General features: G+C 34.9%; 1 protein-coding gene across 21 annotated transcripts in view; it reads left to right on the forward strand.

Moving 5' to 3' along the window:
• The window catches only part of nav1a (neuron navigator 1a), a 270,784-nt gene that overhangs the window by 220,230 nt on the left and 30,138 nt on the right, over positions 1 to 20,416 (forward strand). For 12 of the 21 annotated variants that reach the window (XR_012398958.1, XR_012398959.1, XR_012398963.1 and 9 more), the window contains 6 exons: positions 3,236 to 3,995; positions 6,806 to 7,189; positions 9,813 to 9,854; positions 9,964 to 10,103; positions 11,647 to 11,823; positions 13,683 to 13,735. Coding sequence is in view for 15 of the 21 variants with exons in the window: in XM_073939763.1 (XP_073795864.1) it covers positions 3,236 to 3,995; positions 6,806 to 7,189; positions 9,813 to 9,854; positions 9,964 to 10,103; positions 11,647 to 11,823; positions 13,683 to 13,735 (1,556 nt within the window). In the remaining 6 variants the exon portion in view is untranslated. Of the gene's footprint in view, positions 1 to 3,235; positions 3,996 to 6,805; positions 7,190 to 9,812; positions 9,855 to 9,963; positions 10,104 to 11,646; positions 11,824 to 13,682; positions 13,736 to 15,791; positions 15,816 to 20,416 lie in introns of all 21 variants that reach the window. The other 9 variants (XR_012398960.1, XM_068216849.2, XM_073939765.1 and 6 more) reach the window with 1 other exon arrangement.

Here is a 20,416-nt window from a genome sequence, read left to right on the forward strand (position 1 = left end):
AAGAAGTGTGAAAGCTTACTTTATAGCAGGGTGTGGTTAGATTTGTCTTTTCCTGGACGTTGCCCTCAAAGGTAAATATGTAATGTAAAGGCTGCCTTTGAGGAAATTCAGAAGACTTTGATGGCCATTCAAAAGTGAATCCGTAGCACTTTTCCATTGTACATTTGGCTTAAGTGAGTTAAATTATCATATGCTAGAGCAAAGGTGCCATTTTGGTATCTTAAAGAGCACCTATTTTGCATTAAATAGGTCATATTTTGGTTTTAGGGGTCTCCAACAACATGCTGATATGCGTGCAAGGTCAAAAAACTGATTGGTTTTGCAGCATGTTTTAATTTTCACACACAACCATCTCTAGGGTTTACAGAGAATGGTCCAAAAAAGAGAAAATATCCAGTGAGCGGCAGTTCTGTGGGCGCAAATGCTTTATAGATGCCAGAGGTCAGAGGAGAATGGCCAGACTGGTTCAAGCAGATAAAAAGGCAACAGTAATTCAAATTATCACTCGTTACAACCAAGGTATGCAGAAGAGCATCTCTGAACACACAACATGTCTAACCTTGAGGCGGATGGGCTACAGCAGCAGAAGACCACACCGGATGCCACTCCTGTCAGCTAAGAACAGGAAACTGAAGCTACAATTCGCACAGGCTCACAACAATTGTACAATAGAAGATTGTCACCGGATCTCAATCCAATAGAGCACTTTTGGGATGTGGTGGAAAAGGAGATTCACATCATCTGCTGTTATCTTAATGTGGACCAAAATCTCTGAGGAATGTTTTCAGTATCTTTTTGAATCTATGCCATGTAGGATTAAGGCAGTTTTGAAGGTAACCGGCTAACCGGGTTCCAGTAAAGGCTGATTTATACTTCTGCGTCAAACACCGGCGTAGGCTACGGCGCTGACGCATAGCCCTTCGCCGTGGCCATCGCCGTCACTGACGTGCACCTCTCAAAAATTGTAACTACACGTCGCAACAACGCGTAGCGCAAGCTCTGTGATTGGTCGGCTTGGTAGCGCTGACGAGTCTGGGCGGGACCGAAAGCCGCGCGAATGGCGCGAGCGATTGTTTACAAGTGTGGAGTCCCGTGAAGGAGCTCCGGATGGAAAGTTTTGTTCTGTGTTTACCTCATGGTTAAAGTTGTTGCACGTCCGCCGGTTCCTGCCTCAAAATGAGCGAGTTTGAGTCACTTGTACATCCAGGAAGTGTTCAGAATAGCAAAACAGAAGTGAAGAAACTCGACACAGAGGAACATTTACACCTCACTGCCCACTAGCGTTTCGGAAGTGTTAATGCAGACCAACAGAGACAGTGCGCAGAAGTATAAATGCACAGCTGCGCGCGTTGCCTGCGCCGTGAGTTGCGCCGGTCACTTGACGCAGAAGTCTAAACCAGGCTTAAGGTGTACCTAATAAAGTGGCCGATTAGTGTATTTGCATCACAGACTTATTGGAAATATGTGCTTTAGATTAGATTTTTTGGGGGTAATTGCAGGGACATATCATCTATAAACAAAAGATTATTTTACTCGAATTTACTTCTCTGCCATTGTCAGTTTGCTTGGTAGCTAACCATGCTACCAGCAGTGTTGTGCTTGTGATGCAGAGCACTCGGATTGAGTTCGGCGAAGTACACAATATTAAATCATGATAAAACTATGTGCTCACAGTGCATTTGTCTCTTACGTTTGCTTTTGAAAACACTATTGGTTGGGATTAGGTCAGTGGTTCACTGTACAAAAAAGCTCCGCCATCTTATGGACATGTACAAGAATGACGTGTGTCTAAAACATACAACCAAATGTTCCCTGAGTAACATTAAAAAAAATAAAAAATGTAGACAGGGCCTTCTAGTACATATCTCATCCAAAATGTACAAAATAAAAGTTACCCAGAGTAACACATTTTGCAAAAAAAGTAGGCTGACACATTTTTTTGTCAATGAGCCTAAACTGTCTATGTAATATGTTTGTACAAGCTCTGCAGTTCATTAGCATCATGTGGGCAGATGAGCTCATTAAAATGTCATGATATTTAAGTATATTTGAGTTTATAGACTATATACTGTAGATCTGCTTATGAGACAACTAAACACTGGCGCTATAGGTAAATTGAATGAACTAAATTGACCGTAGTGTATGAGTGTGTGTCTGAATTAGTGCATATGGGTGTTTCCCAGTACTGGGTTGCGGCTGGAAAAACATATGCTGTGTAAATCAAAATGAATGAATAAATGAACGAATGAATGAATGAATGAATAAATGAATGAATGAATGAATGAACGAATGAATGAACGAATGAATGAACGAATGAATGAATAATCTTTGGTTTAATTTGTCAGAATGAATGAAGAACAAAATTTTCACGTCCCTATGATTTTCTTGGGAAACTAAAAGAGTTTTGCTTAAAAATTGTTCTACAGGTTTTTGTTTGTGAATGTTTTGTGTCCTTACATGATGTTAACACACTGGCAATTAAAAAAAAAAATAAATAAATAAATAGATAAATAAATAAATAAATATGTAAATAAATAAATAAATAAATAAATAAATAAATAAATAAATATTTCACCAAAAATTTACTCAAGTGGTTTAAAATATTTATATTCCATCTCCTTTTCTTTCTTTCTTTTTTTTTTTTTGGAGCATAAAAGAAGATATGTTTATATTGTAAACCATGTTAAAATTGAAATCCACAGTATTAAAAATCAGTAAGTAATTGGCTACCAGTTGGCAACATTATTCAACATATCTTATTTTGTCATCAACGAAAGAAAGAAACTTAGACAGGTTTGGAACAAGTGAAGGCTTGAGTAGCCTAAATAATTTTACATTTGTCATTTTAGGCATTTTTGGGGGTGAACAACCCCTTTAATGATTGTTTGTTTTTATTCTTTCACCTTTTTTATTTTGCAGTGTGATTTTGTTTTGAATGGAATCAAAATTTCCACCAAAAATTAGCATTTTTAGTCAACCTCCTTTGTTTATGATGAGTTATTTCCCTATAAAGACAAGGAAAATAATTTATTATTTGCCATAAAAATGTTAAAAACTACTGAACCTACAAACAAGAGTTAAAAATGCTCAGTTTAGAAGTAAATTTTAGGCTGCATTTAGAGTTTTTTACATCTCTGTAAATGTTCTTTAATGCCAAAAGCTCCTTCGTCTTAGTCTGATGTTTGTAATTCTTCTTGATAGATGTCTAATTGTGTTTATCTCTGTTTGTCTACAGTTCCAAAGAATGATCAGCGAGTCGTGGACAAGGCCAAAATGGCTGTGAAATCATCTGGACTTCAGCGCTCTAGCTCAGATGCCGGGAAAGACCGCGGGGAGCACCGAAAACCTCCATCCGGGCTTGTCCGTCCCTCCGCTGGCACCACAAACTCCTTCGGCTACAAGAAAAACACTCCAACTACCGGCACTGCCACTGTTCTTACAACCGGACCAAATACTGTCCCAGTAGACTCTACAATTGTAAACAAAACTCCCAAAACCTCTGGTATCCCAGTGAAACCTTCTGCTGGTGGAGGACGAAAGACCAGCCTAGACGTTTCAAACTGCGATCAAGGTTTCATGGCTCCAAATGCACGAAACAACATCCAGTACCGCAGCCTTCCCAGACCTGCTAAAACCAGCACTTTGAGTCTGACAGGAGGCCGTCCGGGTGCTCGTCCTGTCAGCAGCAACATTGACATTGGTCTTCAGGGCCTGAAAACAGTCCCGGCCCCGTCCCGACTGAAGGAGCCAGGCAAGAGCTCGCATCGGGCCAGTACAGGCGGCTGCACTCCCGTCAACCAGACTGACAGAGAGAAAGAGAAGGCCAAAGCCAAGGCCGTGGCGTCTGATTCTGAGTGTGGCGGAGGGGGATCGCTGAAAAACGGCACACTGACACCCACTCAATGTGCGCCGGAGCCTCCATCCAAACTGCTGGGGCTACGACAACCCTCTAGTTTGGGGAAATACTCAGAGCTGCCCTCTCCAAACTCTCACAGGTCAGAAAATTAAGTTATTTTTAGTTATATTTTGCTAATTTGAATAATATATGTTACATTCTGAGAGCGTAACGACAAGAGCTGAATGATAAATGATATGCGATTGTCATGCGCCCAGACAAATCTGACTTTCCATCGCATGCACGCTTGTCTCAAAGGGCCTGCAGGTAAACATATAGAGGTTTATTGTAAACCTTTTATCGATCATTTTTTCGCAGTTAATAGAAAAAAACGTGGTGACTCAGTGGTTAGCATTGCCACCTCACAGCAAGTAGGTCACAGGTTCTAGTCCCGGCTGGGTCAGTTGTCGTTTCTGTGTGGAGTTTGCATGTTTATGGAGTCAATATAGGGCCACATATACCTGCAAAGTAAAAGAAAGTTTTGCAAACAAAAAATAAAGTACTGAGCAAAAAAAAAAGAAAAGTGAAATTAATTTATAAACTTCGAGAGATTTCGAGAGGATCACGTGCTTGTGATTGTTCTTAGCTGTTCCAACATCAGTACATGATCGATTATCCAATCGGATGATTCCTAACTCACTATAACTAACCAGAGTTTTCTTGTATCACTATCTTCGTCTTGAAGAAAAGAAAAGTGAAATTAATTTATAAACTTCGAGAGATTTCGAGAGGATCGTGTGCTTATGATTGTTCTTAGCTGTTCCAGCATCAGTGCATGATCGATTATCCAATCGGATGATTCCTAACTCACTATAACTAACCAGAGTTTTTTGTCTCACTATCTTCGTCTCGAAGAACCCCCAAACCCTAACTTTCCCTAATTTTCAAACAGGGGACACGGCGCCCCAGTAATTAGCATTAATGCCTCACACCAGAATGCTCGCGTGGGTTTTCTCTGGGTTCTCCGGTTTCCTCCCACAGTCCAAATCATGCACCCTAAGTAAATTGAACACACAAAATGTATACCATAGTCAAGCTCTCAGCGAGTACTCCTCTCCTCAGTCATCCATATCCGTCACGCTACAATAAGCCGGGGGGAGATCTACCTGAGCTCAAACTCCCCTCTCGTCCTGCAAACGGGAGGGAGCCCAGGGCTCGAGGATCTCAGATGCTCAGGGCTCTCTTCCGGGACAGCACGCCAAACAAGCTCTTGACATAAATAAATGTGAACTTCCAAAAATCACAAAGCAAACATTAAGTTTTGAGAAATAATAAGAAGATTTTCAAACAAAAATAAAGAACTGCAAAGGGAAAATTAAGTTTTGAGAAAGAAAAATGAAATTTGTAAATGAAAAAAAGAACTGCAAATAAAAATGAAGCTGTGCAAAAAAATATTTGCAACAAAAAAAAAAAAAAAAACTATATATATTTGCAAAACATTTTTTTTATAGCATTGCTTTTACAAATCCAATTGATACAACGGAACTTTGTTTACGGCAGGCCCATACCTACTGGGCTATAAGACCACCTCGGTGATACTGTGTCTCCAGATGATGACGTCACTTAAATGGAGGCAGGTCCAGGCCTACCATAAACGCAGAAGTTCGCTTGACTCCGCCCCCTTGTCAAATCAGGGCCACAAAGTGAAATACGCAGAAACTTGAAGTGCAAAGTGACAAAAGCATCGCAATCTGACGACAAATCAAAGTGAGCATTGCAATTGACTAGACAGGTTTTGTAAAGGCAATGCTATAAAATGTTTTGCAAATTTATATAGTTTTTTTTAGTCACAAATATTTTAGTTTTTTTGCACTGCTTGATTTTTATTTGCAGTTCTTTTTTTTGTTGTTGTTGTTTACAAATTTCATTTTAATTTTTCAAAACTTGCTTTTCCTATTGCAGTTCTTTATTTTTGTTAGCAAATTCTTTTTTTATATCTCAAAAATTATTTGTTGCTTTGCAACATTTGGAAATTTGGAAATGCATTTATTTATTTATTTATTTATTTATTTATTTATTTATTTATTTATTTATTTTATTATTATTTTTTTTGCTCAGTACTTTATTTTTTAATTGCAAAACTTTCTTTTATTTTGCAAGTATATGTGGCCCTAGATTGACTCTACACGTTCTCCCCGTGTTCACCCGGGTATGGTATAGGTAAATTGAATAAGCTAAATTAGCCATAGTGTATGTGTGTCAATGCCAGAGTGTGTATGGGTGTTTTCTAGTCCTGGATTGCAGCTGGAAGGGCATCCACTGCATAAAACATATGCTGGATAAGTTGGCGGTTAATAAAGGAATAAAGGGACTAAGCTGAAGGAAAATGAATAAATGATAGCAATTATTGTTTGATTGACAAGCTGCATTATATTATATTATATTATATTATATTATATTATATTATATTATATTATATTATATTATATTATATTATATTATATTATATTATATTATATTATGTTATTTTATATTATATTATATTATATTAAATTATATTATATTGTATTGTATTATATTATATTATATTATATTATATTATATTATATTATATTAAAGTATATTATATTATATTATATTATGTTATGTTATATTATATTATATTAAATTATATTGTATTGTATTGTATTATATTATATTATATTATATTATATTATATTATATTATATTATATTATATTATATTATATTATGTTATATTATATTATATTAAATTATATTGTATTGTATTGTATTATATTATATTATATTATATTAAATTATATTATATTATATTATATTATATTATATTATATTATATTATATTATATTATATTATATTATATTATATTATATTATATTATATTATAGTAACACAAGAAGTAATATACACTAACCGATACATGTTATATCTGCATCATGTCATCCACAGGCCCTCCAGTGCTCGATCTCTCTCCAAGCCTCCTCTCCTAGAAAAGATCTCCTCTACCAGCCTGGAATGTGAGACCACCAGTCCAGAGGACCATCTTCCTCCAAAAGTGCCGCCGTACTCCAAAGTGCCGGACCTCTCAGGACAACTGATCTCCAGCTCTCTGAGTCCCACCCCGGCTCCAGTCCTCAGCATCAGCTCTTCTCAGTGTTTCTCCAGCTCCAGCGGCTCACCCTCGCTGTACCCACGCCTCTCTGGCCTGACCCGCAGCATGGAGTCTCTGTCTCTGCAGATGAGTGTGTGTCCTCCAGGGGGTGGGACGGTGGACAGAGGGGTGTCCGGTGGCTGGACCAACGGCAGGGCATCACTCTCACTCACAACTGACAGGTTAGAGACTGCAGCAGGCTTCGATTTTCTCTATATGCAGTGCCTATGAAAGTCTTCATAGCCCTTTACCTTTTCCACATTTATTTATGTTACAGCCTTATTCCGAAATGGATTTAATTCATTTATTTCCTTAAAATTCTACACACAATACCCCATAATTACAATGTAAAAAAAAAAAAAAGATTTTTTGAAATTGTTGCAAATTTCTTAAAAATACAAAACCTAAAAAATAACATGTATATTAACAGCCTTAGCCGTGAAGCTCGAAATTGAGTTCAGGTACATTTTGGTTCCACTGATCATTCTTGAGATGTTTCAGCAGCTTAATTGGAGATCACCTGTGGGAAATTCAGTTGATTGGACCTAATTTGAAAAGGCATACACCTGTCTATATAAGGTGCCAGGCTAGACAGTTCATGTCAAAGCACAAACCAAGCATGAAGACAAAGGAATTGTCTGTAGTACTCTTACAGAAAAAATTCTGCTGTTCTAATAGTTCCAATGAGCACCGTGGCCTCCATCATCCAAAAGTGGAAGATGTTTGGAACCACCAGGTGGAGCTGGCCGGCCATCTATGCTGAGTGATCAAGGGAGAAGGGCCTTAGTCGGAAAGGTGATCAATAACCTGATGGTCACTCTGTCTGAGCTGTGGGTTTCTGTGGGTTCTCAGTTGAATTGGGTAGGCTAAATTGTCTGTAGTGTGTGTTTGTGTTAGTGTGTGTGTGTGTGGATGTTTCCCAGAGATGGGTTGCAGCTGGAAGGGCATCCGCTGTGTAAAAACATGCTGGATAAGTTTAAAATTAATAATATAATATAATATAATATAATATAATATAATATAATATAATATAATATAATATAATAAAAATATAATATAATATAATGTAATGTAAAATAATATAATATAATATAATATAATATAATATAATATAATATAATACTATAAAAATATAACATAATGTAAAATATTATAATATAATATGATATAATATAATAAAATATAATGTAATGTAAAATAATATAATATAATATAATGTAATATAATAGAAATATAATATAATGTAAAATAATATAATATAATAAAAATATAATATAATATAATAAAAATATAATATAATATAATGTAATATAATACAATATAATATCATTTAATATAATATAATATAATATAATGTAATATAATATAATATAATATATTATAATAAAATATAATATAATATAATACAATAAAATGTAAAATAATATAATATATGATATAATATAATATAATATAATATAATATAATATAATATAATATAATATAATAAAATATAATATAATATAATATAATATAATATAATATAATATAATATAATATAATATAATACAATAAAATGTAAAATAATATAATATATGATATAATATAATAAAATATAATATAATATAATATAATATAATATAATATAATATAATATAATATAATATAATATAATATAATATAACATTAGCAAGGATTGTGTAAATGAACACATTAAAACAATGATGTTCAGTAGAGTTCAGTGTGTTTTGCTCATCTCTGGGTGTGTCAGTGGAAACATCTAAAAGAGGCTCACTCTTCCTGGCACACAGCTTATTTTCATCCATGCACTGTCCTTTACTAAAAAGAACAATAGAAATAACTGGTTAACTCTTGCCTATCAGATTAAAACACAGACAGTAGCCCATGGCCTCAGTCTTGTTCATTATTTATACCGGTGTGTAGTGCAGGCCGGTGCTGAGATGAAGAGCTAAGGATGCTAATGCGTCTGAAACAGGACATGCCATCTATTTCATTTAATCTAATAAGCCTACTGTTCAGCAGCTCGTCTTTTGCTCTCTTTATCGCGTCTTCACTGGGAAGTTATTAATAAAGATTAAACTGTTCCTCGAAGTAGAATCTAGTGACACTTTAAGTTCGATGATTTATACTTCAATAAAACGTCCACTCAGTGTGCGGGGCTCAGTTCAGGCTGACTGTAAATCAAATCAATTATCTTTATAATGATATAAATTGTGGTTATATATATATATATGTATATATATATATATATATATATATATATATATATATATATATATATATATATATATATATATATAATGACAAATGTAGCAGGAAATTAAATTACTGTTTATTTCTTTGCATTTCAACTTTCTAAACTATAAAATCATGCGTCTCCTCACGGTTTGTGTCTCATTTTGTAAGCTGATAACAGTTGTTCGCTCCCCTCTTTCTCCCCTGCTGGCCACGCCCACTCCTGCTCTGCTCGCGGATTTCCACGCCCATTATCATGCATCTTTTGAAAAAATTCTAAGGTAGACCTGAACCAAAAGTGGGGGGTGTCAGGACCCTTTAAGTAAAGGCAACATTAGTGCATGTTTAAGCACATTCATAACTCACTTTACAGCCATGCAAAACTCAAAGCAGAACAATTGTCTATTATCTTAAAACACTGATTAAATATCCCCTAATAATCCCCCAGACTGAACTGCTAATTGCTCATTTAGCTCTACAGATTGCACCACTCTATTTTTAGTTTTCTTCTTCTTCATGTAGAAATGTCCTGTCATTTGAATAATGCACTTTTTCTCTCTTTCCTTTTAGCTCACAAAAGGACAGAAATACTCTCCCAAAGAAAGGCTTAAGGTACTTCTTATTGAACCTCACGATAGTGTTTTTTGTTTTTTTTTCTCCTGATGTGTAGATGGTTTGATCTGATGCAGTAAAGTAATGTCTTATCTTTATCTTGCATCAGTCAACAGCTCCTGTCGCAGGCAGAGGAGGACAGTAAAGAGAGACGACACTCACACACCATCATGAGCTCGACTGAGGCCAGCAGTCCACCACAGTATCCTTTACCATCACTGACAGGAAAATTACCCCTGACAAACATCAGTGAGTGTCTGCAATACCTCTCATTCTCTGACACAGATTTAAAAATACGGAAACACTTTGCAATAAGGTGGTATTAGTGCATGTTAGTTAATGCATTTACATGATCAAACGATGAACAATCTGTTATTACAGTATTTGTTCAAGTTAGTTGATGAAAATACAGTTGCTCATTGTTAATTTACGTTATCTCACTAACGTAACAAGCATGCATTTGGATGTTTATATTGCATTATTAAATGTTGAGATGTGATTAATTGATGCTGTACAAATTTTGCTCATAAATAGTTCAAGATTTTAAAAAGGTTTTAAAAGGTTTATTTTTAAAACAACCAAATTAGTCTTATTTTAAAATTGCATTGCTAAAAAGTATAAAAAAAGACAACTAAGGAGATAAGAAGGGGGTCAAAAATAATCTTGATTTATTAAAATAACTAAAACTAATTTAAATAAAATGAGTATAGATAGTAAAAACTATAGCCGGATATGAATTTTCCTACAGACTTTTATGTGCATATGATATAAGTTAAATATTATGGTAAAATTTTATAAATTTTTATAAATAATTTTATAAAATAACATGTAAAATAAAATATTCAAATACAGCAGAAATGTCATACGAACATTTAATTTAACAATAAATAAAATGTTGTAATTTTATATTATTATTATTATTATTATTATTATTATTATTAATATTATCATTATTGTTATCATTATTATTATTATTGGTGGTGTTGTTAATAATAATAATATTCAAGTATTATAATATTTATTAGTGCATTAATAATATTGATAATTATGATGATAGTAATAATAATAATAATAATTATAATAATAATAATAATAATAACAATAATAATTGTTATTAATATTATTATTAATTCACAAATAATTATTATAATAATTGATTATTATTATTATTATTAATATTATTATTATTTGTATTATTATTATTATTAGTAGTAGTAGTAGTAGTAGTAATTTACTAAAAATAATTATAAAATTGTATTATTATTATTATTATTATTAACAACAACAACACCAATAAAAATAATAATAATAATAATAATAATAATAATAATAATAATAATAATAATAATAATAATCTTATTATTATTAGTGGTGTTGTTGGTGTTGTTTTTGTTTTTGTTGTTGTTAATAATAATAATAATAATAATAATTATTATTATTATTATTATTATTATTATTATTATTATTATTATTATTATTATTATTATTAATTCACTTATAATAATTATAATAGTTGATTATTATTATTATTTAAAAAAAAATCTTCCCTCCCAACAAGGCCATGACTGATAAAAGATTAGGGGATTTCTCAGGATAACATGCACTAATTAATGCAGACTGTACAAACAAATAAATTAATTATTTGTTAACTTAATGAATTAAAAAGGAACATAAAAAAGGATTTATGCATTTCATCCCTTGTTGTTTAACCGACTGAAATAAATGCACGATGCAAGTGTTTTCTTCCCGTGACTCATGAGCTCTGTCTCCCTCTGCTGTGTGTAATGTGCAGTGAGTCCCAGCTCCACCTCAGGAACACCTCGGATGACCAGATCCAACAGCATCCCCACACATGAGGCCAGTTTCGAGCTCTATCAGGCCTCTCCACTGGGCAGCACCCTGTCCCTCGCCGAGCGGCCCAAGAGCATGATCCGCTCCGGCTCCTTCAGAGACAGAGACAATGATGACGGTGAGCAAAAGATGCCAGAGGCTGTACAACATTGCTCTCTTATTAAAATAACCTCTCTTTTTTTATTATACAAATAAGTGTTTGAAAAAAAAAGAAATAGTGATCTGCATTCATTTGAATATATTTTATAGTGAACTTTTTGAAAATAAAATAATATAAAAAAACAACAACGTTCAAATTAAAATATTAGAGACCACACACCAGGCAAAAAAAAATATATAAGAGCGCAGTGCATATTATACTATTTAAATAATTTAATTTACCCTAAGAACCACCCAGGGCGACGCAGTGGTGCAGTAGGTAGTGCTGTCGCCTCACACCAAGAAGGTCTCTGGGTTGCTGGTTCAAACCTCGGCTCAGTTGGCGTTTCTGTGTGGAGTTTGCATGTTCTCCCTGCGTTCGCGTGGGTTTCCTCCGGGTGCTCCGGTTTCCCCCACAGTCCAAAGACATGCGGTACAGGTGAATTGGGGAGGCTAAATTGTCCGTAGTGTATGAGTGTGTGTGTGAATAGTGTGTGTGGATGTTTCACAGAGATGGGTTGCGGCTAGAAGGGCATCTGCTGTGTAAAAACGTGCTGGATAAGTTGGCGGTTCATTCCGCTGTGGTAACCCCGGATTAATAAAGGGACTAAGCCGACAAGAAAATGAATGAATAAATGAAGAACCACCCTTAACCTTCAAGCATCACTAAGGACATTTTTGGGTTATTTTTTAATAGCTTCCGAGACTTGGTTGTTGTTTGAACACGCAAATAGTAAGTAGTTGTTAGTGGTTGAAAAAAAAAATCACAGAATAAATGGAAATTCTAAAATTCTAAGTATTTTGTTTGTTGGATACCTTTGTTGATCATACCTTTGAATGAAATCCGTTAACTGTTAAGTTGACTTAACTTTTCATTTTTTAATATACGGTAATTGTAAACAATGTAGACCAGGGGTCTCAAACTCGCGGCCCGCGGGCCCTTTGCGGCCCTCAGTGCAATATTTTGTGGCCCGCGCCGACCGCTGTACTCTGACAGAATCAGCGGAGCGGGGAGAGGGATCGCTCCCCGCTCCGCTGATTCTATCCGTACACAGCGCGCTTGTCACTCAGTGCGCGTTGTCGCGCGCGTTCTGATCAGCTGTGTTGTCGCGCGCGTACTCAAGAGCGGTGTTATCGCGCGCCTACTAAAGGGCGGGACCGAGGGTGTGTCGCGTCGCGGGGGCACTTTTGATCATTTTGGAAGGGCACTTTCCATGCAAGACTAAAAAGGGCATGTGCTCTGCACAGGTTGAGCCCTATGTGTGCACGTGCCTGCCCTGCATCTTATATATATTGATATTATAGGTAGATACAGACTGGTACAGACTGATGTGACTGGAGTGGGGTTGGGGTGTTTTATTTATACATATATACGCCTTTTTTTTAGGTGAGGGAATGGAAGTTTTGAGTGAGTTCCCCCACTTTTTTCCCTAGGACTTCAATAAGTCAAAGTACAGGTCTAGACTTAATGATGATCATCTTCAAGCCATACTGAGGGTCTCAACTGCTTCCGCTCTAAAGCCAAATGTGGTTCAGATTTGTGAGCAGAAGCGCTGTCAAGTCTCTGGCAGCAAGAAGTAGGCAAAAGATGCCATGTTCAGAAGAACTGTTCATAATCTTCACTCAATGTTCTATTAATGTTCAGGACACTTCATGTTCAGAAGAAATAATTAAAACTGTTAATAATGACATTTGAGGACTTTTTTTTTTTTTGTGAAATCCCTTATGCGGCCCAGCCTCACCCAGACATTGCCTCCTGCGGCCCCCAGGTAAATTGAGTTTGAGACCCCTGATGTAGACCATCCTAACTGTGCTTTTCTCTTTTTTGTCATCCTGCAGTTCATGGCTCAGTCCTGTCGCTGGTGTCCAATGCTTCGTCCAGCTACTCATCAGTAAGTGTCTGACCTCTTTCTGTCTGTCTGTCTCAGAGTGTTTGTTTTCTCCTGCTGATTTACTGGAGACCACATGAAGTTTTCTCTGCTTTCACTACTGGAAAAGGAGATGTTAGTCGAGCCGCTGCAAATGACAGGTTTGGTCGGATGAAAAGCAGACTTTCTTTAGCTTTACAAAACAGTATAAAAAAACTCCAATTAGTCAAAATGACAGGTAATAAAAAATAAAAATGTCAAATTTGTTTCATTCACAGATTCACCCATAAGTAATACTGCTTAACACCCACATAAATAGTGAAATCATCTATCATTGCTTTATTAAACATGCATTTTATATCATTCCTGTCTAGGGCTGCACAATTTATAATACTGTAGCATTCTATTGAGTCTATGGTTAAATTGAATGTTTGGGCATTTAAAAACAATAATTATTATAAATTCATTATATATTAATATAATTATTCATATTTTAATATTTTAATACTTTATTATTTAATAATAATAATTATGATAATAACTATATATTAATTATTATTATATATAAAATATTGTATTTAATGTCTTTGAGGTTGTTTCTGCTCAGCAAGGGTGAAATAATTAAAAATACAGTAAAAATAGACATGCCATGTAATATAATTTGCTGATGTTTAATGTTATTGTATTAATATATTATGGTCTAATATTATTGCAATCTCTAAAAAAACTACTTTTATTCAGCAAGGATGCAATAACTTGATCAATAGTTAATATGAACAATGTAAATAATGTCATAAAAGGATTTATATGTATAGTTGCTGACAACATTCATAATAATGATAAGTATTATTATGAATAATTATTCGGCAAATAATCAATAACTGAGAACAACTAAGCACTAAACCAACCTCTATTCATGCACTATGAAAAGCAATTAGTTTCTTTAATTAAGAGAAATTTGTAAACTCTTTGGTTTAAGAGCGTCTAGTTGACTTTACTTGAAAATGTGAGTAAACCCATTAACTTTTAAGTTGATGTAACTTATTTTTTTATAATTATGCAAATACTTTATTTACTTAATATTATAAGGCAATGCCTTTTATCAATTTTGCAAGACAAGCCAACTAATCACTTTAAAACTAAGCAGTTTATTTTTATTTAAATCAAGTTATTGCTTTTTAACGTGAAGGAAATATTTACCATGTGTAATAAATGAACCAAAATCTATTGTTTTTAAATTGTAAAGATATTTACAACAATTCTGCTTTGTTAATTATATTTAAATATTTCAGTACTGTTTTACAGTACAAGTTTTAAAGAAGTCTGTGTATAAATACAGTGTTGGGGTAATGCATTACAAGTAATGTGAGTTACGTACGAATTTGACTTTTTCGCTGTATGTATACAGTTGAATTCAGAATTATTAGCCCCCCTTTCAATTTTATTTTCTGTTTTAAATATTTCCCAAATGATGTTTAACAGATCAAAGAAATTTTCACAGTAGGTCTGATAATATTTTTTCTTCTGGAGAAAATCTTTTTTGCTTTATTTTGGCTAGAATAAAAGCAATTTTTAATTTTTTAAACACCATTTTAAAGTCAAAATTATTAGCCCCTTTAAGCTTTACCCTAACCTGCCTAGTTACCCTAATTAACTTAGGTAAGCCTTTAAGTCTCACTTTAAGCTGTATAGAAGTGTCTTGATAAAAATCTAATCAAATATTATTTACTGCCATCATGGCAAAGATGAAATAAATCAGTTATTAGAAATAAGTTATTAAAACTATTATGAATAGAAATTTGTTTGGAAAAATCTTTTCTCCATTAAAAAGAAATCCAAACAAACAAACCAAAAAAATAATTAAAAACATAACAATAATTGTAATAAAAGTCAAAAACAAACTTTTGGATGTACTGAGCGTGGTTTTAATATTTAACACACTTAAATCAATCTGACCAAATGGTGCAGCCCTGTTTCTGTCTCCAGTTGTATTTCTGTATCTTCATCACTGCACTGTACTGTACTGTATGTAGTATCTGACTGTGGATCTGTGGTTGTTTTCTTTGCGTGCTTCTCTCAGGCGGAGGAGAGAATGCAGGGCGAGGTGAGTGTCTGTCGCTTCTCTTTCTCTCATTGCCCTCTCTATCATGCTGGAGTTTGTCAGATCAATAACATCTTCTGTAATACTCAGAGATCATAACAGCTATGCCCTCTTATAAAAAAATACTTTAGTAATTTAAAGTAAATACTAAAGTGTTTTGATGCCCACTGAACTTGAGTTAATTTGTTAACTCTTTCTTTGATTTGGTTACAACAACTATAGATATACAAACACATTTCCCAATACTGTATTTTTTATTTTAATTTTTTTACAGCTATAGGATGTATTCTACTACAAGAACCTGGGTAACATTTAAGAATAACTACCCGTTATAACTAGTTAATAGATCAGGGGTCACCAACCCTGTTCCTGGAGAGCTACCTTCCTGCAGAACTCAGACCCAACCCTGATCAAACACACCTGAACCAATTAATAGTACCTAAAGCAGCACTTGATAATTACAAACAGGTGTGTTTGGTCAGGGTTGCAACTAAAATCTGCAGGAAGGTAGCTCTCCAGGAACAGGGTTGGTGAGTCCTGTGGTAGATAATTAAACTACTGTTAGTTAATGCGTTATAAATGACTTGTTAAATAAAAGTTAATAGTTTGTTAATTATTTATAACTGTGCCTTTTAGATAGCCAATAGATAACTTACAAGCTGTTAGTTAACAAGTTTAACTAATTTATTAGGTGTAGTTATAAATCATTAAAATACAGTTAACAAGTCATTTACAACTTGTTTACTAACAGCCAGTAAGTTATCTATTTGCCATCTACAAGGTACAGTTATAAATAATTAACAAACTATTCACTTTTATTTTACAAGTCATTTATAACTCATTAACTAACAGTATTTTAATGGACTATTAACTAGTTAGAACGTATAGCTATTCTAAAGTGTTACCAAAACCTGTTTACTGTAGTAAAAACTACAGTAACATCCTTGTTAAAGTATATTTATTACAGTTTATCAGTTCACTTCCCAGTTGAAGTAAATCAAACATTTTCATCAAAGTTGTCCTAAAACCAAAACAAGAATAACTTTGATTAACTTTTTGATCCATAAATCGTCACCTTAGAATTATAAGGTTCCATCTGAAATTTTTGTCAAAATTGAGTTATTGACATATTCTTATTACATGACAACCTATTTACATTATGAGATGTTTTTTATAAGTTGTTTAAATTTTAAGACGTATTGTTTAAAAAAAAAAAAAAGTTACACACATAATGTTTGCTTAATGGAATGCAAAACCTCAATATCTCAAAATCATGAATAGAACCTTATAATTCCAAGGTGACGAAATGGTGACTGTTGTAGATAATACACTTTACTGTACAGGGTGGGCCATTTATGTGGATACACCTTAATAAAATGGGAATGGTTATCGATATTAACGTCCTGTTTGTGGCACATTAGTATATGTGAGGGGCAAACTTTTCAAGATGGGTGGTGACCATGGTGGCCATTGTGAAGTCGGCCATCTTGGATCCAACTTTTGTTTTTTTAATTGGAAGAGGGTCATTTAACACATCAAACTTATTGGGAATTTCACAGGAAAAACAGTAGTGTGCTTGGTTTTAACATAACTTTGTTCTTTCATTAAGTTTCTGACCACTTATAAAATGTGTTCAATGTGCTGCCCATTGTGTTGGATTGTTAACGCAACCCTCTTCTCCCACTCTTCACACACTGATAGCAACACCGCAGGAGAAATGCCAGCACAGGCTTCCAGTATCCGTCGTTTCAGGTGCTGCACATCTTGTATCTTTACACCATAGACAACAAAGATAGTCGGGGCATTCTTCATCAGTGGAAACCTCAAGGCCACTGGATATTTGAAATTGCATCATGATGATGTGTTTCCCTCTTCATGCACTGAAGCTGGCACATCCCCTGAGTTTTTACAGCAGGATGGTGCACCACCACATTATCGTGTCAGATCCGAGCATTCCTAGATGAACAGTTTCCTGAAAAGTGGATTGGTCACCGTGGGCCAGTCAAATGGCCCCCAAGGTCTCCTGATCTGACTCCCTTATGCCCTATTCACACGGGGCTTCAGCGTCAACGCTTGACTGAAGGTGTGTCTGAAGTTGGGGCTGAAGGGATCGTCATAGAAGCGTCAGCCAATTAAATTCAGTCAGCAATAGGCCACTGTCTAGCTGGTGTATTTGCATACAGCGATCTGATTGGCTGACGCTTCCGTTGGCGCTTGAAAAGTTGAGCTAGTCCCAACTTCTGCAGTGAGCAATGCCTCTGAAGCGGCACCGACGGATCCACAATGCAGTTCGGCAAGGCCTGACGTCACCCATTTAAAGCGAATGGGAAGCGTTGACGCTAACGCCCCGTGTGAATGGGGCGTTAGACTTTTAACTTTGAGGTCATCTGAAGGCAATCATCTATGGTGTAAAGATACAAGATGTGCAGCACCTGAAACTACGGATACTGGAAGCCTGTGCTGGCATTTCTCCTGCAGTGTTGCTTTCAGTGTGTGAAGAGTGGGAGAAGTTATGTTGAAACCAAGCACACCATAGTTTTTCTTGTGAAATTCCCAATAAGTGTGATGTGTCAAATGACTCTTTTCCTATTGAAAAAACAAAAGTTGGATCCAAGATGGTGACTTCAAAATGGCCACCATGGTCACCCCCCATCTTGAAAAGTTTGCCCCCTCACATATACTAATGTGCCACAAACAGGACGTTAATATCGATAACCATTTCAAATGGCCCACCCTGTAGTATGGTTCAAGAACAATATAGTATGTGCTATAAATTGCTATACTATTTTTTTTTATCATGTGGGTCAGCTAATGTCAATGGCACAGCAGCAGTACACTGGCATTAGCTGTTCAGAAGGCTGTTATGAAGTTTCTCTGCTGTGTTTTGTCCAGTTCTGATTTAATCAGTCATGATGGACTGTCTCTGGGCTCAGGCAAATGAATAGCTAACCTTGTCGGTGCTCATAATTTCCTCCGTGTTTTGTGTTTCACAACTTTAACGTGAAGGCCAATTCATTTCAGATGTGATAAAACAAGTATAATTTTACAGCTAAGTCAAGAGTAATATGACTTGATGCCGGCTCAGCATCGTGTTGTCTATTGGCCATCGGCGATGGACGATGGCATCGTCTATCGCTTGGGCAAGCTACTTGAAAAATGTAATGAGCTAAGCTATTAGCTACTCTACTTTAAATGTAGCTTGACTACACTAAAAGCTACCCCCTGGGAAATGTAGCAAGCTAAGCTAAAAGCTACATGGAAAAGTAGTTTAGCTACATCTAAGCTATTTTTACAATTTTCATTTTTAAATAGAAACAACTTAAATCCAAGTCAATCATCTCTTAGCATAAGAGGCATATCTTAGCATATCAAATATATGAGGCAGAATAGTTCAGTTCAGTTATTTACTGCAAATATTATTCTGTACTAAACAGAAACACATTATAGTATATAACACTGCACTGCTTGACTAATAAAATAGCTTCGTTACTGAAAAGCTATTTAATTTAGAAAGTAGCGATAATACTGCCACGCTACTGAGAAATGTACTTAAGCTAATAGCGTCCCTACTTGTAGCAACGCTACTGCCCAACATTGAGAATGATGTGCAAAAAGAAAGTACCACCCCTATTTAATATTCTGTTTCAGTTGGAAGTACATCAACATACTGAAATAAAAACTGACCCAGACTTTAATACAAACAAAAGACTGCTTCTCCATACAAACAGTGATTTTTAACAACTACTGATAAACGTTTAAAGACAATTATGTTGTATGCTCAGAGGTAAATGTTAAATATTTTCGGCTGAGCTTGTTTTCAAAACTTTTAAAATCGTTGTGGGCAGTGTATCAACATGTAGCCCTATTGTGCTATAGTGTCCCGAGTTTGAGTCCAGGCTCAAGGGACTTTCTCGATCCAGTCCCCCCTCTTTCTTTCTCCAAGTTTGTTTCCGGTCCAGGTACCGTCTGATCATAATAACGGCAAAAAAAAAAATCTTTTAAAAAAGAGATAACGTTTAATAGTTAAATTAGTTCAGGAACTCTACACAGCAAAGATGTCTTTAGTTAAATGGTAATAAGAATCATTTATAATTCAACAATATAAAACGTATTGTCAGAATAATCATTCATTCATTCATTTTTATTTCGGCATAGTTCCTTTACTAATCCGGGGTTGCCACAGCGGAATGAACCACCAACTTTTCCAGCACGTGTTTTACGCAGCGGATGTCCTTCCAGCTGCAACCCATCTCTGGGAAGCATCTATACACACTCATTCACACTCTTACACTACGGACAATTTAGCCTACCCAATTCACCTGTAACGCATGTCTTTGGACTGTGGGGGAAACCGAAGCACCCGGAGGAAACCCACGCAAACGCAAGGAGAACATGCAAACTCCACACTGAAAGGCGAGACAGCACTACATACTGCGGAATAATCACTATTTTTAAAATAATGTATTTTTTTAACATATATATCTAAATGAACAACAGCGTACAATACGTTTTTCTAGGCATGTTCTACAATAATAATAAAAAAAAAAAATATATATATATATATATATATATATATATATATATATATATATATATATATATAT

Source organism: Danio rerio, chromosome 23, assembly GCF_049306965.1.
Source record: "Danio rerio strain Tuebingen ecotype United States chromosome 23, GRCz12tu, whole genome shotgun sequence".
NCBI lineage: Eukaryota > Metazoa > Chordata > Actinopteri > Cypriniformes > Danionidae > Danio > Danio rerio.